The following is a 27,021-nucleotide window of genomic DNA, read 5'->3' as shown; positions in this document are numbered from 1 at the left end:
TGAAGTACTGTAACGTGTTGTCTTTATTTATTGGAATGATAACTCTGTCATAGCTCAGGAGAATATTCAGTATTTTTAATTTAAGTATCAACTTAGGTTTGTCTTAAAATTGCATAGAGGAAATTAGACAGGAACACATGGGGCAATTGTTGAAATCCATGCAGGTGGAGGGGTAGAGGTCAAATAATCTGGATTTGGGTAAATCTGATGAGAAATGTTTGCGTTCAAATTGAGATCCTGAATAGTATTGACTTTTGATTGCAGACTTCAAATCTGAGCTCAGTTTGAGACGCTGTTGACATCTCTTCTGAAACTCCAATTGAGAATTTTGTGAGATTTCTGACTGAAGATTTACTGAGGAATTGACAAAACTCTGGATAAATGACAAGAGTTTGTGGATCATCTCACATCATCGAGTTAGAGTGACTTCTCATCGTGTGCACGAGGCGTCTCAGCTAAATCTCACATGAGTTTAGTTCAGATGATGTTTTCTTTGAGGGTTTGAATATTTCCTGCTTCTTAATTCTTCGAGTATAATAATCAGTGGTAGACGCTCTGCGTTATTATTCTGTTGGACCGCTGGCGGTGTGCCGACACTTTTAATCCCGGCGCTTTCTGAAAGGCCCGTGAGAGCTTCCAAAACAAACTAGAGCTGGCATGCCATCACGCCAAGTGCAGCATCAGCAGTTAAACCCTCCACTGATGCTTTATGAATATGCACAGCGCTCCATTGTTTTTCTCTGGATGTGTTGCAGTAACGCTTGGGGTTCGCTGGCTTTGTGGGCTTTCTGATTGTTAGCGGTGGGTTTAGAAAAACAGCAGTAATGCATCTAACTGCGTCTTATTATTGTGTTAAGGAGAAGATCTTTATTATCGATTTAGCCATGGAAATTTAGCTGAAGTCTTCAAATAATAATATTTGCATTATCAGTATATATCATTTACATCTGTGTTTTTTTATTTTATACAGAGTTGAGATGCAGTGAACGTAGATTACACTTTTTATTGAATTCAAATCAGCATTTTTCAGTTGTTTACGGTGAAAGTGCAGCACTTCTAAAAAACACCATCAGCTGGTGTGTTCAACTTTGAGGAGAACGCTGCGATTGTCAATTTCACTTTTTACTTGGCTGTCAATCACAGAAAAGGAGGGGCGGGACAAATATCAACCCACCGGCTGCATCATACTTTTATAATGCAGATGTTCATATTTTTCTTCTCCAAGTGTCCGTGTCTGTACCAGATAATATCCCACAAAATCAACATTTGTTTATAAAACAAACTATCGGAGAAATCTGAAAAAACAGGCACATTTTCAGAAAAGCGTCTGGCGGTTTTTAGCCACGCTAAAACACTTTGCTGGACATGAGGCGAACAGTAAGCGGATAATACATTTCTACCATTATGTATAATATTTCACAATTCCAATAATAATCATTTAATGTCATAGTAAAGAGAGAAAGAAGAATGGTGACAATGATAAAGACGCTTCCTGTTCTTGACGGGTTTTGTATTTTACAGTGATGATGTGAAAGTGGTCATGTTTCTAAAAGAATCCTCCCAATGCTGTTATACAAGAGACTGACGGGTTTTGTGTATTTAATGTGTGCGTATGTGTGTGGATGGGTTTCTAAAGCTCATTAGCAGCTCCTTTGGCTTTAACTTTTCTCGTCTCCATGGCAACTCACCCCACATCCTTAAGGCTTCCAAAGCAATCTAAACCCAATTTAGGCATCTACCCCTCTGGTGTGGATACCTGCGTTAAACACACACACACATCTTCAGAAAACACCTGCACACACATCCCAAACACATAATCAAAGAGTCAATGACATCCAAAACAAGTGCTAGAAATATCCACGTACTGCACATGAAAATACTGCAGCATTTACAGTATGGAACGTGTTTGTAAACATGCATGCGCATGCATTTGACCATCTTTTATCAATCAAAACCATTCGTCTGTTTTATTAGTTTATTACTTTTCCTATTAATCTCGTACAGTATCTGTGACCTCTCTCAGCAACATGCAATCCAAAATCAGAGATCTCAATATTAAGAATTTTAAGAGAAAGATATTTGGAAGAATGCTTATAACCAGACAGATTTTGCCCCCCATTGACTCCCATAGTAGGAAAAATTACAATGGTAGTCAAAAGTGCCCCAGAACTGTTTGCTGTCCTACATTCTTCAAAATATCTTCTTTTGTGTTCAACAGAACAAAATAAAGTGATGAAGTAATTTTTCCTACTATGGGAGTCAATGGGAGTCAAAATCTGTCTGGTTATAAGCATTCTTCCAAATATCTTTCTCTGTGTTCATCAGAACAAAGACATTTATACAGATTTGGAACAACTCGAAGGTGAGTAAAAGATGACAGAACTTTCATTTTGGGGTGAAGTCAATTCTGTCATCATTTACTCACCCTCAAGTTGTTCCAAACTGTAAATTTTGTTGTTCTGCTAAACACTAGGAAAGGTATTTGGAAGAATGCAACCAAACAGTTTTGGGGCACTAGTACAGAAAAACTACTATGGTCGTCAATAGTGCCCCAGAACAGTTTAGTTTTCTCACATTCTTCAAAATATCTTCTTTTGAGTTGACCAGAACCAAGAATTTTATAACGTTTTGGAACCACCTGAGGAGGAGTAAATGATGACAGAATTTTCATTTTTGGGTAAACTGTCCCTTTAATGTCAGATACTTGTCCTAAAATTGCTTGGGAAGATTATACAAATAAGAGATTTGAGGGTATGAACACTGAACATTTGAACATTCATGAAGATTATATAGTTATATATATAATATATATATAATCTTGTTTTGGATGATAAGTATTTGTGACCAACTAATGGAAATGTATGCGGGACATCTGAGCCATTCTCACGGGGAAAAAACAACATTTGAGGTGTTTCGTTTTCTAGCATAAAGATTTAACTTGCTCTTCTTTTAATGTCATATCGGTCTCTGAGATATTAAAGAGATCTCAATGTTCTTACATAAGAGGCTAGTTTCTGGTTGAAGGTGTAATTCTAACCCGTGATTCTCACATCACACAGAAGTGACAGTCTCGCACCTCAAGCCTCCGAACACGTATGAGCGAACAGCGTCTGACCTCAGACAGAGAAACGCAGCGTCTCTGATGAGATTCTCCATTCTCGTCTCACTAGTGCATTGTGGGTCAGTATTCACTCAAACATGCTGGAGAGAGAACACAATTGAAAGCTCATTAGAGAGAGATGCGGCCTGCCTGCCGTCTGAGGGCTCGCTGACCCCGCGTGCGACTGAAGATGAACGACTTTGTGATGGTACGTCCCGTCTATAGTCTCGTGTCAGCGGGCGACGTCGAGTATAATGAGGCAGGGCTTGTTTAGGGAGGCAGGGTCACTGAGATTTGAGAGAAATTGAATCTTTGCTCAACGCTCACAGCGTTTTGTTTAGTTGTGCGGTACACGAGGAGGTTTTGTGGCTGTTAGGAGTCGTACTGCTTCACATCTCCTGGAAAACGATTGATTTTTAGGAGAGAATGAACATTTGCGCTCAAACCGCAAGTGAACTTTAACATCCATTTCGTGAAGATCAGTAATCATTGTAGGTGATCGAAAGCGGCCCTGAGACTGTATGATTCAGTTTGAGATCTACAGACATGAGCTCTTATTGGAAGACTATTATCAGGACAGTGTGGAAAACATGTCAGAAACTTTGACTCTATTTTGCTTCTTACATTTAAAAAAAACAAAACAAAGGCAATTCAATCAGACTGGTTTAAAATGCTTTTGGCTGGTTAAATTGGTTTATGCTGCATCAGGCTGGTTTATGTTAATTTATGATGCCTAAAGATGGTTTATGCTTTATCAGGATCGGTTATGCTAAATTTATGCTGCATTAAACTGGTTTATGCCGGATCAGGCTGGTTTGTGTTAGTTTATGCTGCATCAGGCTGGTTTATGTTAGTCTATGCTGCACTAGACTGGTTTATGATGCATCAGGCTTGTTTATGTTAGTCTATGCTGCATCTGGCTAATTTATGATAGTTTATGCTGCACTAGACTGGTTTATGCTGAATCAGGCTGGTTTGTGTTAGTTTATGCTACATTAGACTGGTTTATGTTAGTCTATGCTGCACTAGACTGGTTTATGCTGCATCAGGCTGGTTTATGTTAGTCTATGCTGCATTAGACTGGTTTATGCTGCATCAGGCTGGTTTGTGTTAGTTCATGCTGCATCTGGCTAGTTTATGAGAGTTTATGCTGCACTAGACTGGTTTATGATGAATCAGGCTGGTTTGTGTTAGTTTATGCTACATTAGACTGGTTTATGTTAGTCTATGCTGGACTAGACTGGTTGATGCTGCACCAGGATGGTTTATATTAGTTTAAGATGGTTTATGCCGCATCAAGCCGGTTTATGTTAATTTATGCAGCATCAGGCTGGTTTATGCTGGTTTTGGATGGCTTATGCTGCATCAGGCCGGTTTATGTTAGTTTATGATGTCTTAAAATGGTTTATGCTGCATCAGGCCGGTTTATGTTAACTTATAGCATCAGGCTGGTTTATGTTGGCGTATTGTGCATCATGCTGGTTAATGGTGCATCAGACTGGATTATGCTGCCCTCACAGAACGTGACTGTGCTCCATTAGATGAATAGTGAACCATTTGGGAAAAAGGTGTGAAACTTGAGGTGTAACTTTTCTTGGTTACAAACTTTTCTTGGTTGACATGCTTTACTGTAAAACTGAAAATTCAACAACTAAAATATGATAATTTTTAGGACAGCACGCTGGTTGATGCTGCATCAGGCTGGTTTAGGCCTATTTATGTTGATGAACATAGATACTGAAGCTGGTCAGTTCGCTCACCATTGTGATTGTTTAGTTGACAAAATCTTGCTTGTTTAGCTTCAGAAAAAAAAACTGTTGGGAACCCAAACTCACAAGCGCATGGGCGCAAACATCCAAAAATACCACATTCAGAAATCCATGCTGCAGGGCAATCTTCCAAGTGCAGAATAATGAACTGTTACTGTGCATCTCACAACCATCACTAAAATCAGATCTGGACCGCGTTTCCAACATCACGTCATGTGAATATAAAACAAATGACAAACAGAGTCTGCAATTACAGAGACAGACATAAAAGCGGGGATGTTATTGTCCAACATTCACCCCAGATTAAACCCCTTACAACAACTGAGAAAGATCTAATTTCTTCTTCCTCATCGACTGTTTGAATGTTGCTCCTCTAAATGAGCAGTGACGGGAGGTTTTTTTGAGAGATGTGGCCGTCTTTCCTGTTTTTGGGAAGATTGCAATGATATTTAGATGGGACGCATATAGAAGCCTGAAATTTGACCTATAATTGAGCTACAGACAGTATATGAACAATGTCTTACGGATCTGCTTCAGATGAGATGTTAGAGGAATTCCTGGAATACTGCTGCAAGGATGAATAACTGAAATAGATGCATGATCTTATTTGTTTGGAGTCTGTCTGGTCAAGACGCTTTTCTGTGTCTATATGAGATAAGATGTGACATTACCTTAAAAATCAAACAGAACACAAGATAAAGATCTTAGGAAAGATGAAGAGGAATAAATCAGTCAAATACAAATATTCTGTTATTATTTATTTCCTGACCAATCACGTCTTTCCAAATGGTATTTTCTGTGAAAAGCAAAAGAAACATTTTATATGCCAATGCCAACAGTATTGTGGTATTATCATCAACACCAACCTTGAAATATTTTACTACTGCAGTATTTGATCTATTCATAAAACTAGAGCCAGAACGACATTTTATTGCTCACAGATTGCTCTTTCATAGCACAAGAGGTTTAATTAAGAATTTTAATTTTTAAGAAAATTTTCAAGAAAAATGTTACATTTTCACATGGACTGTAAAAAGCAACCTGCAGTGTTATGTTTCAAACAGAGATGGCGATAAAAAGGCAAAAGTTCAAATCGCAGATTTAAAATAGAATATTAATTAAAAATAACTCAGATAATGCAACTTATTTTCAAAAGGTTTGACATGTTTTATCTTCTATGTTTATGTAACCTTTATTTAACCAAGAAGTCCGTTGAGACCCGGGGGAACAGAATCGCACAGCAGAAACATAACTGTTTTACGATGTGGCTAATTTTGGCTAATTCATATGAATTTGTACGATCTCATTCGTACATTTTGGTACGATTTGCTTTCACATTAAAACACATTCACACGATGACAGCTGGAGGGGAGCAAGAACCATGTCACCATTCCTATAGTTTGTATATGCATTAACACTATTTGCTTATATGAATTGTATTTTAATATAACTTGTCTGTTGCTATTGTATTAATACATAAACGTACAATTACTAGACAAAAGCAATACTGAAGCCCCACGCCTAACCCATCTGGCTCTAGTTTTATGCTTTCCAGTGACAGTAGGGTTAGGCGTGGGGCTTCATGCTTTTGTATAGTAATTGTACGTTTATGTACGATTCGCAACGCACAAATTCATACAAATGAGCCACCTCGTCAAATAGTTAAGCATTCCTGTGAGATCAGGTTGGGCAAACCATTACATAAAGTGAAAATACAATAGCAACAGACAAGTTATATTAAAATACAATTCATATAAGCAAATAGTGTTAATGCATATACAAACTCTAGTCTGGTGTTATAGGAATGGTGACATGGTTGTTGCTCCCCTCCAGCTGTCATCGTGTGAATGTGTTTTAATGGTGGAGTATTCAGTGTTGTGGCGGTGACAGTATCAGTGGGGTGCCGTCCGCTCAGCGGGAACGATCGCTCAGACTCCTGTGTGTTTGGACTCGTAGAGAAGGTTCTTGAGACGGGCTTCGGTTGTAACAGTCAGTGTCGTGGCGGGGGTCCTATCCGTGTGAAACATGTTGTGTTCGTGGTCACACTAAGAGCCTTCTTTGCAGACCTGTTAACTGTGAAATGGCTGCGGCTTTGTGAATGATAAAAGTTTTGTTATTGAACAACAGAGATAAGAAAGTAGGAGACCGGAAAAATCACCGCACTCACTGACACCAAACCGTGATATTTTGGCGTAAGGTTATCGTACCGTCAAAATCTCAAACCGGCCCATGCCTAATGTGTTTAAATGTTTGAAATTACTTTTATTGACTAAATATAATTGTGCTAACATCGTAATTTCTTTCATTAGGAAACTAAAATGTTGTACATTTTTACAAAGTCTAGGCAAAGGGCTACTTTAAAGAGGGTAAAAGGTATTTTTGTACTTTTAGTCAAAACATAATTCCTACTTACAATTTTCGTTATTTTGCCATTTCAATGAGTTTACTATGATTCTAAAATGTGGAAAGAACTGTAAACAAATACTGCGTGAGTGTTTCAGAACTTTTGGCTGTATTCTACAGGGTCACAGGGAACAATCGGGTTGCCATGGTTGAGACATGAAATATACGGAAGGTTTTTGTTTAGATCACACCAGCTGGGTGGCATCGTCATTCCTCACACATCACTGCAGGGATAAACACAGCGTCACCGACTTCACAAATGGCATTTGAGCTGGTAAACATTGAGCGAGAGGAGCTCAATGCCTCCGGCACAGATTACAGACGCATGCTACTATTACTTTTCATGACAAATCGGTTATATTATGAACTTCTGATGGTGCAGCACGCTGGGCTTCTGTCGAGTCCGCTGAGAGATGCAGAATGACCGAGGAACTATTGCAGAAGGGTTGCACTTTGTGGAAGATTCTTTGAGGTGGGTGTCATGAGTTGGGTGGGATTTGACTAGAAAAAGTTTGACACACATAAAGAAAAGTACGTAAAGTAGCCTGCAATTGTATGCTTCAAACAGAGATGGCGATAGAGAGGAAGATTCCCATTTTTAAAGTCACATAAATACGCAGTATAAGGGTTGCAAACAAGTAAATACAAACTACACAGAATCTGCCGAATGTTCCAGGGAGACACGTTACCGCTCCAGGCAACGATCACACGGTAAAAAGAGTAAAGCTGAAGGGTTGGGGGTGGGTGCAAATGGATGCTCGCAGGTTCACGTGGGATTTTTAAAGATCATTTAAACAGCAGCGAGCTAACAGAAACATGCTAATGACCATTGACACAAACCTTCTTTACGGAGTCCCAGGAGGGAGACGACAGCCGTATTTATGCTGCAGGGGCTTTTAGCGAGTGCAAACCCCATTTTGCTCTGAAACTATCCCAGCATGCAATGCCACTCTTTTAGCACGTCTCTGAGGCGTTTCTGCCTTCTGTTAACCCCCGTGTGTCCAGAGAGAATCACACAGTCACTGAAACTCCAATCACAGACAGGGACAGCCCGAGTGTTGCTTCACCGGCGGCACATCTCGGCCCATGTGTTTAATTACAGTTAATACACACTTTCGATCTGATGTACAACATGATGTTCTTTAACCTTATACACATTAAAGTTGGGTTATATACAGTATATACTATATATACGCGCACACACACACGCATATTGTGTATATATATATATATATATATATAATTAGTATCAATATTAGTAAGTTATTACTAATATTGTCTATATTAGTCTATATTGTCTAACATAGTCAGACATGCTGACTATGTCTACGCTTTCTTTTCTTTTTGCATCTTATGTTTTTCAAAGACATTGGTTTGATGCATGGGTACACAGACCAATATTAAAAAATAGCACAGCACACTGTCAGCATATTAGACCTCACTCTGAGAAGTTGTGTTGCTAAATTTAGCATATTAAAGCAACAAATTATAAAAAACAGCAAAATGATTAAAAAATAAATTCGCCGTAATAACAGTCTATAGCCTACTTTGGATGACTGGTGAACCAAATCCACTGTAATGTCTATATTAAGAACTGTAAATTATTTAATGACTGTAAATTCTGGTTTTCTGTGAACTTTGATGCTTTGACCTCTTCAGGAGGTTCATATTTATTATTTAGCTTGAGGAATTACAGATTTTCACACCTGCCAAATGTGCAAAAGGAAACCAGAGTCTTTGCTGGTTTATTGTATTTTATATGTAACGGAATCGTATATTAACATAAAGTCTTTGTGTAACTCAAAGAAATAACGAAACCAGCCGGTCCCAGTGGTCGGATCTAGCGTATTTTGTTCACCAATTTTTATGTTTCACATTTTATGTATTTTATAGTTTAAGAGTTTTAATCTCTTTTACGAGTTTAATCTTTAAGAGTTTGATCTTTCTTACAGTTTTAATCTTTACAAACTATTTATCGTTATAAAGGTCAAAGGGTTTAGCTTTGATATCCGAGCGTGGTTTAAGTCAACACAATCTCACAGGAATTCGTAACTATTTTACAAGGAGGAAATTTACTATAAATTTGTACGATCTTATTCTTACGATTTGCTTTCAGACATGTGACGTTAGGTTTAGGGGAGGGGCTACAGTATTGCGTTTTTTGAATAATTGTACATTTTTTGTATGGTTCATATGAATTAGCCACCTCGTAAAATAGTTATGAATTCCCATGAGATCAGGTTGATTAAGTAAATAAAGGTCTAGTGACAGTAATACTTTTTCTTTTTTTGACGCTTTTTTTGAGTGCAAATCACAGCATTTTAGATATTAACTTAATATTGACTTTCCATCAATCCATCAATGATGCTCTATTCATGAATTTACGTGGCCTTGCATTGGTGAATTGTTCATGCTAAGCATTCACAGTATAAAATCCAATTGCAATTTTAGTTTACAGAAGTAAAACATATAATATAGTATAGATTATATTATATAGTAATTTAACAAAGACATGTTGGTTTTTATATCAAATAATCATCCAGCCTCATTGTTTTCCAACAAATGCTGGCGGTTGTATCTGAGTCTTCGGGCAAAATTGTAATTATAAGGACTAAAGCATATTTTTATACATTGTTGTAGTTCGTGACTGAAGTTAGCACACATGCACATTTGCCTCTTGCGGCCGTAGTGACACTTACTCATCAGGTGACAGCCATCAAAATGACTCCTGAGATGACTGCGGTCTCTAACCTCAGAGCTCAGGGCTTCACATCGGTCATTAATCAGCTCACGCTTCCTAATTTAGGCATGCTCTGAGTCTGAGGAGACCCGCCGCTAGCTCGTATAAAACTGGAACAGACCCACAATAAAGAGATGGGCTGTTCTTCCTCACCGCTTCCCTGAGAGAAAGAAATCGGCGACCGGCATGACATGTTAAAGATTTATACAACGACTGCGGAGATAAGCGATGCCCTGACATCTTATTACTGCCATCTGTAGGCTGATTCGGTGTTATATTAAGAATCGTACAGATGCTTGATAAAAGGATTTGTGTTGTTTTAAAACATCTGAGGAGATTATTAAAGTCAATGATGATGAAACATGGTGAAAATAACATTTCGTATCAAAGGATGTTGATACATGTCAAAGATTAAAGCTCCTTTCGTTTGTTGTATTATTTATGTTATTGTGCTTGAATATTTTATTGGTCATCTTTCGCAGCGTTTTTCATGAGACATAGCGTTCAGAATGATCAACATCGTCTTCAATAGTTGTCTTAAAAACAACTGAGATGTGAAACTGTTCGGGGTGACCGACGTAAACCCTGTGCAGTGGACAGAGATGATGTCTGATTTGCTGTGAGAAATCATTGTCTCTTATTCTCTTTCGTTCACAGCTTTGCTTCAGGTGTCGATATCGCTTAATAAAGTGGAGCTGAGTGTTGGAGAGTCCAAGTTCTTCACCTGCACAGGTAAGATGTCGTCCTGCTGAACATTATGGCAATGCTCTTTATTGAAGATCATCATCTGAACATTACGCACCACAGAAGGTGTGTAAGATGTGTATTTTGTAATCGAAGTCTCCACTGAAAAGCAGTCACGGATTTAATGGACACGCGTGAACAGAACAGCACTGTTGTTGGCTGCGAGTCAATGAGCGCTGAGCTCTGACATCAGGCCGTTGTTTCCCATCATGCTTTTAGTTTGCACAGTTGTTGAAGAGTAACGCTGACACTTTACTCTGATAAAAGCTTGACATCACTTCACGTTGAACATCATTTCCTTCAGCACACACCAGCAAACAGAAGTTGCTCATCTCTGATGAATCTTTTGCTTTATTTTACTGCCAGGTTTATGTTTTAATTATTGTGTAAATAATGTCATAAGCTATTGTTTAGAACTGCTTGCATTTGCATCAGTTCTTGCGATCGCATGATTAATGTGTGTGGACGTCTATGTGTGTGTGTGTGTGTGTGTGTGTGTGTGTGTGTGTGCGTGTGTGTGTGTGCGTGTGTTTGTGATGTGCGTGCGTGCGTGTGTTTGTATGTATGTATGTGTGCATGTGTTTTTACATGTATGCATGCTTTTGTGTGTGCATCTGTGTATGAAATTGTGTGTTAAAGCATGCGTGCGTGTTTGTGCATATATGTGTGTGTGTGTGTATGTTAGGGGATGCACGAACTAGTCGACTAGTCGAGAGGTTGTTCAACCCCTAGTGTGTGTGTGTTTGTGAGCAGGTGTTTATACATTTGTGCGTGTGTGTTGGCGTGTCTGAATGTGCGTGTGTGCGTGCACGTGTGTGTTAAGCATTGCATGATGTCAAGCTTATGCAATACATACTGTATATTAGGGAATGCATGATATAACAAACCACATACAAATACCATACTACTAAATTAGTATTAAGTACTATTATTGTATTTACTATTTTGTATTCACTATGGTAAACTGTAGTAAATTTTAGTATAGTGTGGTATGTTATAATGATTACTACACTTGAATTTATATTATAGTGGTATATATTAGTAGTATCAACAACAGTGAAGTATATGGATAAACTGTAGTAAACACTGTATTACAGGGGTTCCCAAAGTAAGGGTCGCGATTTTATATTTTTTAAATATTTTGTTAAGTTAAAAATAAAACCATGCAAATATAAAGCCATCAGCCTTTCGACTTTCCTTCCCCTCGATCACTGGCACTGTTATTTTGGGGGCCGTGGGCTGAAAAGTTTGTTGTGGTATACTTTACTGTTCACTATGGTAATGTTCTGTTGCACTACAGTTCAATACGCAGCAGACATAAATTAGGAATATATTTAGTCAGTATTGCATTATTTTATTCCAACGTTCTTCATACAGAGACATAGAGTCTGGTCTTACATTAGTCACACATGTATTTTTTTGGGCAGAGGTTTTAAAGACATGACAGATACACACTGTTAGTCATCAGCGTCTGTTGGCAGTTTCAGCACGTCTCTGTATAGGCCACTTCTCTGCCAGCCTGTTGACTCCACCTGTTGAAACGCGGTGTGACAGCAGAGTGATGAACTTTCCCAATGCCCGATTACCCACACAGACGGCCTGTTGTTGCCATGACGACACGTTCATTTCTTTTTGTCTATCACACACTGTTTGCCCCTAAATGCATTACTTTTCTGTGAATCCCGTCTGTCTGATGTGTCACACCGGCTCTGTCAATATCCAGCTGGAGGATCACGACCACATTGATCACACGGCAGAAGTGAGGGGGGCGTTTGAGATCCCGTCCACCCTGAAGACACAAACGCACAATAAATCATTCTCTAAGCACACAATACTCCTGCACTTTGATATTTCCTCCACTTCCGTGTAAAGCATTGAGCACTCATGGTATTGTAGCTTTGTTTGGGGTCAGCTGAGACATTTTCTGGTGTGATGTTTGTCTCTGGTGGGTGATTATCTGTGGAAATTTGACATTAAATCGCACTTACAAACGGCACACATCATTTACAATAATTACCAAATGTTAAATGTTCTTCCATTATTGTGGCTGATTTCAAATATCTTTTGAGCTCCCTATCTAGACAGCATTATATCCACCGTTTATACGCAGTGCAGATAATCTTGAAGGTAAGCGGATCTCGCTCGTCGGTTGGCTCGTGGGCGGGCTATTTCGCCTTGCTGTGCTTATGGCTAATAAAAGGAATAGGATCCCTTTGACGACACGGGGATCCAGAATTAGAAAGAACGTTCCGAAACAAGTTGGAGTGCCGGGGGAGTGTATCAAGTACAGAAATATTACGTCACACGTCCAACTCGTTTTTTAACAAGTTGACCATGTTAAGCATGAGAAGCCAGAACGTTTAACAGTGTAAAGAAGTCAGAATGCATGACATAGCATGATAGCTCCGCTTTAAGGATTTGAGATAACTGTAAGCGTAATTATACCTATATTTGCGTCCACACCAGCAGACGATAACGTTAAGTTAATTCTAAACTTGCACGATGCAATAGGCTGCTGCTACTACTGTCACACACATGGATGTATAGCTAATCTAAACGTGATGTATTAAGTGTTTAGATTTACTCCGAAATTTGTAGTAATTACAATTTTAGAGAGAGAGTAAATTCGGGCAGAATTTTGGTCGGCCGTGATCCTTCTTTGTGAAAACGAAAGTAAACTTTTTAAAAATTAGTTCAGTACAGAAAAGAATAACAGTCCATCAGTGTCTTCATCTTTATTGGTGTTAAATTGTGTGTATTTGTGTGGGTCAATTGCACTGCAAAAAATCTCACTTTTTGCCTTGCTTTAAGCATCCTTAAAACAAGTTATATTCACTTGAAAGGCAAATTTACACATAATCCGAACGCTTATAATATTATTTGGTGTTTGTTTGCCAAGATCTGTTGGGTTGCAATCATTCTTCCACATACTGTATGTGTTCATAAGAACCAAGAAATGTATACAGAATTAGAACAACTTGATGAAAATGATGACAGCATTTTCATTTTTAGGTGAACTGTCCCTTTAAGAATCTTTAGATAATTGTGTAGGAAATGAAGACTTATATGAGTAAGAATATCATTATAGCAGTGTGGTAGAGCATGTTTTTTCATCTATTAGATCTACATCTAATGAAATTGATGATATAATTAATTGTTGTCTGCACTCACATGTTTATTCTCTGTTTTTGTCAGCCATTGGCGAGCCAGTTAGCATAAACTGGTTTAACCCTCAAGGTGAGCGCATCATCTCAAACCAGCGAGTGGTGGTGCATACAGAAGGAGTGCGGTCTCGATTGACAGTCTACAACGCCATCATCGAGGATGCTGGGATATATCGCTGCCAGGCTGTGGATGCCACAGGACAAACCCAGGAGGCCACGGTGGTGCTCGAAATCTACCGTGAGTGAATACGTCTCTCTCAATCGTTCTTATTTAGTTTGCTCAGAATCCTACAGGAATTAGCTGGATAGCTAAAAGAATCTTGCTTGTCAAATAAATGTCTGACAAATACAATGAAAAACAAGAATTGAAGTTTATCCTGTTGGATTTTGTTGGATTCTAATAATTGTGACTAATTTCTTGAACAATCCTGTAAATTCCTATAGGATTCTTTGACTTCTCGGTAACACTTTACAATAAGGTGCTATTAGTTAACATTAGTAAATGCATTAGCAAACATTTGATAACAATGAACAATTTTGGTTTTTCAGCATTTTTTAATCCTTGTCAATGTTAGTTCATGTCAATACAGTTATTCGTGTTAATTCATGGTGCATTAACTAATGTAAACATTGACAACGTTTGATTTTAATAATGTATTAGTAAATGCTGAAATTAACATGAATCAATGTGAATAAATGCTGTAGAAGTATTGTTCATTGTTCATGTTTGCTAATGCATTAACTAATTGTTAACAAATAACACCTTATTGTAAAGTGTTACCAATAAAATTTTAATTATTATAATTATGTATTATATTATTATATAATTCAATTAATGTTAATAAATAAAAGTAAGAATATTATTATTGATGGATTTATACCATTAAATAAAATATTTCATATTTTAAAATAAAATTTTATTTTAAATTAAATTAAATTAAATGTCAGTAGTATTGTCCAAAGTCAATATTATTGTTAGCTAGTGCATTCATTGAAGCTAACCGATACAACCTTAACGTTAAGTGTCACCGTCAAATTTATGTAAATCGTTTTTTTTAATTAAAATAGTTTTTAAGGATGTTAAAATTAATTCATTAATTAAAGGGGTGATTTAACGCTGTTTCATGCATTCTGACTTCTTTACAATGTTAAACGTGCTGGCTTCTCATGCTTAACATGGTCAACTTGTCAAAAAACAAGTTGGACGTATTACATACGTAGTATTTCTTTGCTCGATACACTACCCCAAGGTTCGTATAGGTTTCGGAAAGTTTTTTTCGAACATGAAAACCGTTACATAACAACTTTTCTTAGTCCCTTATTGGGCAATTCTCCTGGAAAAGCACGCCCACGGCAAGGTGAAAGAGATAGCCCGCCCACACGTCAACCAACGAGCGACAGGAAGACCCGCTAACCATAGCTGGCTGCGCTGTGTCAAGATTGGCTGCGCTGTGGGCCTGCAGCTGCAGCTCGTTACTCATGCTATAGTGAGTGATTTTTTAATAACCACAAAGAGTCAGGACCTCGGTTTAACGTCTCATCCGAAGGACGGTGCTTTTTTACAGTATAGTGTCCCCATCACTGTCCTGGGGCATTAGAACCCACACAGACCACAGGGTGAATATCCCCTGCTGGCCTCATTAACACCTCTTCCAACAGCAACCTAGTTTTTCCCAGGAGGTCTCCCATCCAGGTTCTGACCAGGCTCAACACTGCTTAGCTCCAGTGGGCAACCAGTCTTGGGCTACAGGGTGATATGGCTTAAATATTTTATCTGGTAAATATGACAAAAATAATGATGAAGAAAATGCTTTTTGTGCGGTGCAGGTTTATTGAAGTTTTCAATTTGTGTTGTCAACCTTCAGCGTGTCTTTATGGACAGTCGGTGTCATTGAGAAGCAGAAAAACTTGTTTTTATTTTCAATGAGGATGAAAAGTGAATGAATCAACTTAACAGTCACCGCGTAAAAACAAGCCCCGACGAGACTTGTCTGACCTGACCTCGTAACTGCAGTCTAATTATGAGATTCAGAATATAAAACTCTTTTCAGAATACGAGAGATTTGCTGAGAAGAAAAATGTGTTTACTGGGAAGAAAATCACATTCAGACCGATGGCATCGTTTCCATTAGCCTGTGAAACACTGAATCGTGACCGTCGTTATACTTCTGATTAATCAAGTTGTTTCTTGCAGGAAATTCTTATTGCTCAGAGGTTCACAAGAGACTCACAAAAAAAGATCTCTTTAATATCGCAATTATTTCTCATAGATGTCAATGAGAATAAATGGAGAGCAAATGAAAAATTTGCTCAGATATTTCACAAATGTCTCCATTACAGTTTTAGTAGAGATGTCAACAATGTGTCAAACTGAGCTCAGATTTGTCAAGTCTACAATCAAAAGTTCATATTATTGGAGATATCAATACAAACTCAAACATTTCTCATCAAATTTACCCAAATCCTGATTGTTTTACCTCTACAATCTGCATTCGTTCGTTAATGTCTATCATTTGAGACATTTGTTTTTTCCATCTGTGAATTCTACTAACCATGTTCTAGTCAAACTGTCCGTGTGTGTTTGTTTGATCATGCAGAGAAGCTGACGTTTCGTGAGGTGAAGACCCCACAGGAGTTTCGTCAGAACGAGGATGCTGAGGTCATCTGTGATGTCATCAGCTCACCCGTACCCGCCGTCTCCTGGTTCTACAAGACCAGAGAAATCACATCTGATCCCAACAGTAAGAACTCTACCGGTGTTTCTAACAGACGTTTTGTGGTGGTTCTACGATAAAAGAATGGTATCAAGTTGTGTTACCATGGCGCTTTAATACTGTATGCACAATATGATCTGATTCATATACCGTGATATACACCAAAACACACAATACCATGATCATTTTTTGGGTGGGTTTGGGTGTTTGCTCATACTGAAAGCACACAGTTAATATCAGCTTTTCTCAGGAAATGAGAAGAATGGCTTTTAATTTTAATACCGAACTTTAATTGGGATTCAGAGGCAGTGGTTTGACAAGCTATCTGCTCTGTCTGGCCCGGGAGATTAAAACATGGCGATTTCTCTGGGTTCTGATTGTTTTCATTCTAATTAGCGAGCACGGCTATAAATATCTCTCCTGGATGAGAAGAGAAAAGTGTGTGTTTATCAGCAAGAAATGACAAAACCAGACGTAAGGTGTTTTTTTGTCTGGAATCCTTTAGGTGTTTCATTTAGCAAATGTCTTTGAAATGAAAGCGGCAGTTGTTTTGAGGATTGATGAGGTGGAGCTCAATCTCATTGATGTCAGGCTGATTTTCTCTGAACAGAAGGCTGTATAAGTTTTAAACATGACATGATGACTTGAACATACTGATTTCAAAGTTAAGGATTCATTAGTTTATATACAGTATACATTGAGCCAAACACTATCATAACATCTTAGTTGATCATTTAATATACTTTATTTTTGACAAAACATCCCATGTTTCGGTAGTGACACACACATTTTCAGCAGTGATGGTAATGTTTTGGTAGTGATCACAATATTTAATTTGCACAGCTGAATCAGACTTTCAACATTTTATGTTAATACAAATACAAATAACTATGCTGCACATACGCAGCCAGCACATATAGCAGCAGACAGTAAATATCTAATAGTAAACCTACAGTTGACATATTATATCACTACTAAAATACTTATGATTTGCATAACTGTACTGAGTTTTGTTTATTTACCCAAATAAAGGATTAAGTGTTCCTTTTTCTCACTACCGAAACATTTTTTGTCACTACAGAAACAATGATAGATACCCAGTGATACGTTTCGGTCGTGACTGTTTTGGTAGTGACAATTGAGCCTAGCTCAAAGATGCTAATCAGCACATGGTTTGCAAGCACAGTTCTGAACGTTCTGTACACGCATAAACACTAAATTGAATGGAATAACGCCCAAAAAAGTTTGCTTAATTGCAAAAAAATATATGTTTGGTAGTGACGTTCCTTGAAGTTACACACAGATTTTTGAACACGTTTACTTCAAAATGATAAGACCGATCTACTCACCATGTAGCTTATTAGAGAGAGGGACACAGTAATGATTCTTGATAGAAATGTAGGGGTGTGGCCAAAATCAGTCTCAGCCAATGGACTAAAACAAACACTGTTTCCGTAATGACATGAAAATCCAAACACATTTTTTATATAAACTTTAATCATTTAAAAATAAAATATAAAATAAATATTTTTTTGAACTTCACTTTTAAAAAAAATCAAAAAGATATTTTTAAAAACAAAAATGGAAAAAACATGTTTATATAATTTTCATAAGTTGAAATTTTGGTTTTTGGGTTCGGGACACCCATCTCCCAATTGAAAGTACCCAACAAATGATGATTTTATATATATTAAGCTTACTGATATTATAAATATTATTGTGGGTTTCGAAATATGATAAAAGGATCTTAATAAGCAACTAAGATTTGATAGCTTGACTGCTTTTTAAATGTGTTTTTTTGATGTGGGACAGCAGTTTGCACGAATTCTGTAGAATGGCCCATATCTGTCTGTGTTTCTGTCTGTCTGTCTGTTTGCGTGTGCGTGCGTGTGCGTGCTTGCTTGTGTCTGTCTATATATCTGTCTGATTCTCTGTCTATCTATCTGTCTATCTATTTATTCGTATGTCTGTCTGTCTTTAATGACAATTATTAGTGCTGTTTGTAAAACTGTCTGTGTGTCTGTCTGTCTGTCTGTCTGTTTGTATGTATGTCTGTTTATCTGTCTGATTGTTTGTAAATGTATCTGTTTATCTATCCTTTTGCCAGTCTGCATTTAAGGACAATTATCAGTGCTGATTGTAAAGCTGTCTCTTTGTATGTGTGTCTGTCTGTCTGATTATGTCTATCGTGTGTCTGTCTTGTCTTTCATGACAATTTCCAAACAGCACACTAGCTGCCAAACAACTACTCGGAACACCATAGCAACTGCTTTAAAACACTTCGAACATTTAAGCAGCTGCCTAGCAACCACTCCTAACGCCATAGCAACTTCGTAAACACTTAAAAACCTTAGAAACTGCCTAGCAACCACTCATAACACTATAGAAACTACCTAAAAACACCAAATTACTTAGCAACTCCCTAGCAACCACTCATAACACCTTAGCAACTGCCTAAAAACACTCAAAACACCTTAGCAACTGCCTAAAAACACTCAAAACACCTTAGCAACTGCCTGACGGCCTCTCATAACACTATAGCCACTGCCTAAACAACCACTCATAGCACCATATCAAATGCTCAAAAAAACTCCAGAATACCTTAGTAACTGCCTAGCAACCACTCATAACATCATAGTAAATGCATAACAACCATACACTATAGCATTGTGGCAACACGTCTTGTGTCCTCATGTTCCTCATAATATGTTCAAATGTTTTAAATTTGCATTACTATCTCTCTCTCTCTTTTTCATCGTGAAGACAGGCTTCACGTCCTGCCCAACAACAACCTCCAGATCATGAAAGTGACTAAAGCGGATGAGGGGGTGTTCCGCTGTGAGGCGCGAGTGGAGGCCCGGGGAGAAATTGATTTCCGGGACATTGTTGTGCTGGTCAACGGTAAGTCTGGTTTTTCACTGGATTCGCCTACAAAGGCACATCGCGTTTACTTTCTCATGGAGTGACACCGTAGCTTATTGACTGGGGCCAAATCAAAGAGTGCTTCAGAATAAAGTTATCTGGCTAAAACAAACTCATTCTGTGACTGCCTTTCGGTACAGAGGAAGCAAAGTATTCACGTTTATTGAAGAAACAATGAGAGAAAATGTCGACACTTACTTCAGACTCACAGAATAAGAGACAGAATAAGAGGCTAAATGTTTGAAAGTAGTGTCTAGTTCAGGAGTTCTAGTTCATCAACATGGGACTGTACCAGATGATAATGTCGACTAGTATCTTAGTTTGTAAAAACATAAGTAAATTGTAAATCGCGTGTACTGCGAAAGATTTACAATGGTTAGGGTTAAGTTTACGAGGTGGCCATTTCATATGAATCTTTATGATAAAAATCGTTCAAATATGTTTAATTATTACAAAACGCCAATAAGAAGATTGTAATAAAACGTACAAATGAGATTATACGAATTAGCCACCTCGTAAAATACTTGCGATTTGTGTCAAGTCATCCAAAAGGGTTTAAAAACTAAAAAGTACAGCTTTTATTTTTTTTTATTTAGCGCTAATAATGAATTCCTGCATGTAAAACATTCAGACTAACAGAGATTTTTGTGCGGTTAAGTGTTTCGTGTTATCTACAGCATCTGTACGCTCAATTTTCTGCTGGATAGATTGTGACTAAATGTTTCAATTAAGACACACTTCAAGCATCCCAGACGCACGAACAAACCACTCGCTTCGCGAAAAAGCGGCTGGATTCTAAATGAGCTCATTTACCTTGTGTCGTCGAGGTTCGATGACGTCGAGCTCTGCCTGAACTGACACAATAGTGTTTGCACAACTCATACTTCTTAAACTGATGTAATAATGGGCAAAAAAAGAAAAAACGTGTGTTGCATTCAATTAAGCATCACCACTTATAGAGCGCAGGAAGATCCAATAAGCTCGCTCAATGAGGCGCGTCCTATTATCCCAAAGACATGGCAAGCGCCGTCTGCCGTCGCAACCGAACAACCTGCCGCTTAAATCACTTAGCAGACGCTGAGCAGAGAGAGACTGAACCTCGTATCCCATACTGAAGACTGAATCTCCCATAAATGTATTTATAGCCTTGGCTGTCTAACAGTGGAACATCGCTGGCTGTTATAATGAAACTCTTCTTTTTGGTTTGTCATCCTTTATTGAATTAAAATAGTCATTTTCAATATGCGCTCCATCTGTTAGCCAGCCGTTTGGATCGTTGTTGCTCTCTTACAGAAGACCACAGATTATAGAGGCTGTATAAGATAAATGGGATTCAGAAGTGTGTTGTCGGTGGTTTTCCTGATGAATAAAGCAGAGCTGGTCGCCAGGGATGCTGTGCGAAAGTGTCGCTCACGTTGAACCTGCATTATGTTTAAAGCTAGCTTTGCATTTCAAGACACATTTCTTTACATTGATGGGCTGAAGATGTTCAGTTGTTGTAGTAGTGAATTATTTCTTGTCAGTATTTGTTGTCACGTGTATTGAGAAATGCAGAATATTATGTTTGTAACAAATATTCAAATAAAGTCAAACATTAGGCCAACACTCTTGTATTTAAAAAAAGTTGTTTTTTATTTATTTAAGTTTAATGTGCTAAAATATTTTAAAGATGAATTAAGAGATAAAGAGATCAATTTGAGCAAAATACAGAGTTTGCTTACATACAATAAGTCTTACAGCTTAAGTTACTAACATTGTATTATTAAATGTTAGTATTCATTTATAATTTTTTAGTGTCATTTACTTGTCACAAAACTTTATAGTGCGACTGAGCGTTCCCACCAAACGCGACTTGCACGAATGAATCGCGCTATTCGCGTGTAGTTGGACGCTTGAACATTTTGAGTTTACTCGCTTAATTCGCGCGTGAAATTCAATTCAGAACAGGGGAGGGAGGGGCTTCTGCCAGGTGGCTCCAGTCTCATATATATATATAACTCAAATTGAGTAAAGATCGTTTTTTACAACTTACCAGATTGTCCGACTTCCTCACTCACTTTCTTCCAAGCAAGATTCTTTTTATTCCTGTTTCGATAAAAGTAAGATGTATCGTACAGCTCCGAGTATCCACATACACCAACGGTGATTTTGTCCTCAATTGTTGTTTCAGATTTCTGCCTCCGCTCGCTACGTCATAATCACGTCACTACTAGAGCAAGCTCCTGATTTTCGCCAAAGTTCAGATTTTTCAACTCGCGCGAATCACGGGTTATGCGCGTCAAACGGCCGAAACGCTCAATTCGCGCCGCAGGATGTCCTATCGTGTATTTGCATTGACTTAACATGTAAATCACTCACGCTTAACGCTTCATTCGCGTTTGGTGGGAACGCAGCTTAAGAGAAAGAAACAAAATTAATAATACAAAAAATGTAAAAAGATCAAATTAAAGATAAATTACAATGAATGGCTTATGGTGACACTGTTATCAATTGGTATTATAAAATCCTTTTTGTAAAATTAAGAAATTATAAAAGAATATATTTCATGATAAATATATTTTTATTCTAAATATTTTAAACCTTTTAATATTATAGTAATTAAATAAGCTACTGTAACAGCTTATAGATATTAAAGTCACTCACCTTTCTATGATACGTAAGTGAGGATTAAATGCGAATATTATAGACCACTTTGCAAGATGTAAACACTGTTTTTTATTTATTTATTTATTTTTATATCTTGCAATATATAATTAAATCATTTTTAATTGGTTGTAAATATTCTGTTTGCTGTCTTTTGTTCCAACGTTTGTGTAGTAAAACAGGAAGTTCTTCTAGACCAGCGTTAAATAATCATTAATTAGGTCATCCTAAGTGGTGTACAGTTATATTTAGAATATTGCCGTTTATTGTATCTTCATGTACATAACTCAGGTGCAGGCTGCTCTCTTTCGCCCGCTAGTGTTGATTTTTAAAACAAGTTTCACATGACTGATATGTATTTATTGCCGAACTTAATAGTGTTAACTGGTCTGGTTCACATTATTGAGCTAATGTTTGAGATGTTCCAAGCCCTTCGTCTATTATTCTATCTCTTTCTGAGTTTCTTCTAACCGTCCTTGCATGCAGGCATGCACTAGCGTGCTTTTTTCACACCCTTTACCCTGACTTTTAGCATCAGGAAGTTTCTCTTCTCTGTCCCCTTGATCCTTTAAAAGGAAATGTCAGTGAGATAGAGGGCATCTCATCTGCCTCGTCCTTCACTGATTCACATCACCAGACGTTTCAGGCCCTTTGAACTCGGCGGATAGTTACAGCGAGTAAATCACCGAGCGCGGAATAATGATTCTGCCTGTGGTGGGAGGCGAGAGAAGCTGTCGACGTCTGTTTGATTCTTCTCATGTCAAATGGATTCGGCAGATCAAAGACAGGATGTAGTTTGCAAATGAGGATGTTTTTGGGGGAAGTTTGAGGGAGATGAACGTTTGTTGTTATATTGTAAACAAACGCTGATGCGTTTAGCCGCTGAGCCGTTTGACGGTTAAATCACTTTCTCAAGAGTTTCATTACAGACTTTAAACTGCTGAAAATGTTGCAAAAGTAAGAGATGCTGTGAAGTTCGGTGAAGTTACTTCAACTCTTGAATAATGAAAACCAGGAGAAACATTGAAAAATTGTATCTCTCAAAAGATAAACGCTGTTTTTATTAAAGGGCCCATATCATGTGAGATCAAATTTCCTGTGATCTTTTCAAATGAAACACTTCACCATGAAAACAGGCTGTAACTTTCAGACTTTACACTTTCACTCCGGTACAAACTCAGTAAAACACCTTATACAACCATTACCCACGACCCCAAATGGCCAAAAAAGATAGATGTAAGTGTGTTTGTTTTTTCTAGTAACATGGCAATTATTACAGTTAAATATGCCATTTATTAATATTTATGCATAATTCTTCACTTACGCTTTGATTATGAAGTTATACAGTAGCATTGGGAAAAAAACAGGTCTATGCCAGTACTGTTGACCACAATACAATATTTTTTTTGCAAAGCATCATAAGTTTTTGGCACATCACATACACAAGATTACGTAAAAACATATGCAAGATTTTACTTGGTAAAGAATACAGATGTAACTTTGCCAACACTGCCATCTCTGTGTGAATACTTGGGGGGAAGATATAAATGTATGAAGTATAGGCCTATATTGTGGTGAAAATACTTGATTTTAAACGTAACGAGGAGGATTAAAACAACTGGAAAGGGAATGAGGAGACCGAGAAAACGTAAGGATGCTGACTTGTTTCTCTGTTTTTCTTGTTGACGTGTAAAATAATACTCATAATCTTGTGTCACTTCATTTTGTCTGAAGCCAAACTCAAACACTGACATCTGTGTAGTTCTGTTCAACGTGCATGATAAACTGACATCCAGCACATGTTTGTTTGGTGTGGTTCACAGTTCCTCCGGCTCTGACTGTACCTCAGCAGGCCTTCAACGCCACCGCGGACTATCAGGAGTCAGTCACCTTCACCTGCATCACCTCAGGCTCTCCGGACCCTCAGGTGACCTGGTACTGGTGGGTAACATTAGAAACTAGAAGAGTAATAAAGCTTGTTGAGAGAATCTCTGAATGATCTGTGAGCGTAAAAAAGGATCGAGGGGTCAGTCAGATGTCTATTATTTGATTTATGTTTATTATAGTCAGACAGCACTGCAAAAATGACTTTCTTACGTGGTGTTTTTGTCTTTTTTTCCAGTACAAATGTCAAAAAATTCTTGAATCAAGATGCATTTTCTTGATGAGCAAAATGACCTAAGAAAATAAGTCTTGTTTTTAGACAGAAAATATGAAATTTCAAGAAAAATAATCTTGATTTAAGGTTTTCATGTTTCTTAGTCACTAAATTCAATATTATTTTTCTTACCCCATTGGCAGATTTTTTTGCTTGTTTAAAGCACAAATTCACTGAAATTTCATATTTTTTGTCTAAAAACAAGACTTATTTTCTTAGGTCATTTTGCTCGTCAAGAAAATGCTTCTTGATTCAAGAATTTTTAGACATTTGTACTGGAAAACAAGACAAAAATACCAAGTAAGAAAGTCATTTTTTGCAGTCAGACCGATGTAGGAGTTTAGTTCTTACTCAGTGTTTTTGAATTCAGTGTTGATATTTGGAATTTAAATCACACACTTTTTTTTACATATGAACTCTATCGTACTGTCTTTGGGATTTGTGTAAAGTCAACGGACTGATGTTTTTTCACATAATGTCATCCGTTCATTTTTATTCCACAGGTATTTCACAGTTTAATCCTTGAGTTTAGCGAGCGTAACATTGCAGAGGATAATCCCCATTCTCATCAAACTCTTCCATATTGATGTTTCACCTTATTTTATTCACCGCACTACCCCTCCGATGTGTCTAGGGTTCAGCTACAGTCAAATTTCAGTACGAGCTTAAACATTTCTCTTAAAATGTACCCAAATCCAGATGATTTTACCTCTACAATCTACATTCATTTTACACCTCCACACTCTTCATGTGTTAACACAATTACAGTCTCCGTTGCTTCTGTTTTTATTTCTCCTAACAACTTTATGAGAAATCTCAGCTTTCAGTCTGAAAGTGTCCAGCGGGTGTAAAGTTATAATTTGTGAATATAAAATCACACGCACAATTATGGTTCTGACGGATTTAACCCTTTTTTCGATTGACAGGATAGTTTAGTAAATTGCTGAAATTAAAGTACATTAAATCGGATGTATTTTTGCCCGCAGGTGCAAAGTTCTCTTTTAACTAAGTTTAAATATTATTTTAAGAACAGACAGTTTGATGTTAATGCGTGTTAAATTGGCTGCTGTGACTGTCAGAAATGGTGCAGATTCAAAAACAGATTTTCATATGATGTTGTGAATGCTTTTTTAGATCTCAGCTGGTGAGTTTCTACAGCATTTGAATCACGTGTGATATTAAAGAAATCTGATTTCATGCAGTATCTGTGACCAGCACATGAATACACTGCAATTCTTCTCAGATGTTTTGTCTTGTTTTTTTAACACAATTATCTGAACATCCTTTAAACAAGATATATGTATTTAAGAAGCAAAATGGGACAAGATTGTATGTCTTGCTTTCAAAGAAATCTAACGTAACCTAATCGAAACTTTGCTTAAAAAGCTGTTTGCCAGTGGGCTAAGAGAAATCTAATTCAAAAGTAAAAACAAGATTATGTGTTCTAGTACTTTTTTAGTCGAACTTTTTTTGTTTCAAGCATCAACAGAATTTTGCTGGTTTCCTCTGAAATCAAAGCTTAAAATGTGCCGAAAAACGAAACAAAAACACTGCGAGAAAATGATGTCGCAGCATAGAATTTGTTTTAATTCATTTCTATAAAAACATTTTTTTATTTTTTATTTTGTAGTTTCCAAATCAAGCATTACTGTTATCGAGTCTTGTTTGGAAATTGAGTTCTTGCTTTTCCACAGGAAGGGTCACGTGATCGAGCGCTCGGAGCAGTACGTGTTAAACTCTCTGGACAGGGGAAAAAGCACGCTGACGGTTAAAAACATCCGGCAGGGGGACGGAGGACCCTACACGTGTCGAGCCAGCAACAAAGCTGGGAGTACGGAGAGTCAACTCTTCCTCAAAGTCTTCGGTGAGGAACATTTATCTATCTTAGAGTTGATCGATAATATTGACGTGCATGCATATGCTTCGATTGAGCCATATAATTAGAACATTTTTAATGACGTATTTTTGTGTGTGTTCGTGACCGGGGAAGTCTTTACTCACACCCGCAGCGGACGGCGATTTTTCTTTTCTTTTTCCATTTAGTTGCTTTCCACTCAAATTCTCTGGAAGAAAATGAAGCAATGCGTCTCTGAACGCACCACACGCGTGAAGCCACCCGCGCAGGAAATGCGCTGCTGTTTCAAACAGGGAAATGAAAGAGCACTCAGTTATCATGAAAAACTCCAGCAGGTTCTTTATGGGACTCAGATTCAATCGATGCTTTCAGGAAGCTGGTGTGCGCATTGGAAAACTGATTATTCTGATTGGACCTTCTGTCTTCGGCATGGAAATGCATGGAGATTTATTCACTGCCATCAGAGTCCATCTCCAAGTGCCAGAGAGGCTTGTTCTTCAAAATGCACATTTATATGGCCGTCTAATCAGATGGGGCAAACGTGACGTTTATGGCTCTTGACGTTTCGCACACAGGGGAGATCTTTATTCTTGAGAATGAAGGACTTCATTAATAAAAGAGTAAATGAACTTTAAGAGTTCGGATTCTGTCTCTGTTGACACAAGTTATTTAGCCAACATGTAGTGTGAGTGACACTAAGTACACGCTACAAAATATTAGTGTCACAATATTAAACTTGCTGCCAATCACTCTCGGACCAACAGCCCGACATTTGTGGTTCTGTTACGAACAGGGCAGACAGGAGAACA

General features: G+C 37.7%; 1 protein-coding gene across 5 annotated transcripts in view; it reads left to right on the top strand.

Moving 5' to 3' along the window:
* The window catches only part of LOC130553005 (neural cell adhesion molecule 2-like), a 169,621-nt gene that overhangs the window by 104,960 nt on the left and 37,640 nt on the right, over window positions 1–27,021 (top strand). For all 5 annotated transcript variants that reach the window (XM_057331735.1, XM_057331736.1, XM_057331734.1 and 2 more), the window contains exons 2-7: window positions 10,670–10,744; window positions 13,952–14,158; window positions 16,518–16,661; window positions 19,398–19,535; window positions 24,023–24,140; window positions 26,052–26,221. In XM_057331735.1, the coding sequence (XP_057187718.1) occupies window positions 10,670–10,744; window positions 13,952–14,158; window positions 16,518–16,661; window positions 19,398–19,535; window positions 24,023–24,140; window positions 26,052–26,221 (852 nt within the window). The remainder of the gene's footprint in view (window positions 1–10,669; window positions 10,745–13,951; window positions 14,159–16,517; window positions 16,662–19,397; window positions 19,536–24,022; window positions 24,141–26,051; window positions 26,222–27,021) is intronic.

This window comes from Triplophysa rosa, linkage group LG4, assembly GCF_024868665.1.
Source record: "Triplophysa rosa linkage group LG4, Trosa_1v2, whole genome shotgun sequence".
Taxonomy (NCBI): Eukaryota; Metazoa; Chordata; class Actinopteri; order Cypriniformes; family Nemacheilidae; genus Triplophysa; species Triplophysa rosa.
This window is presented reverse-complemented; position numbering and strand designations above follow the sequence as displayed.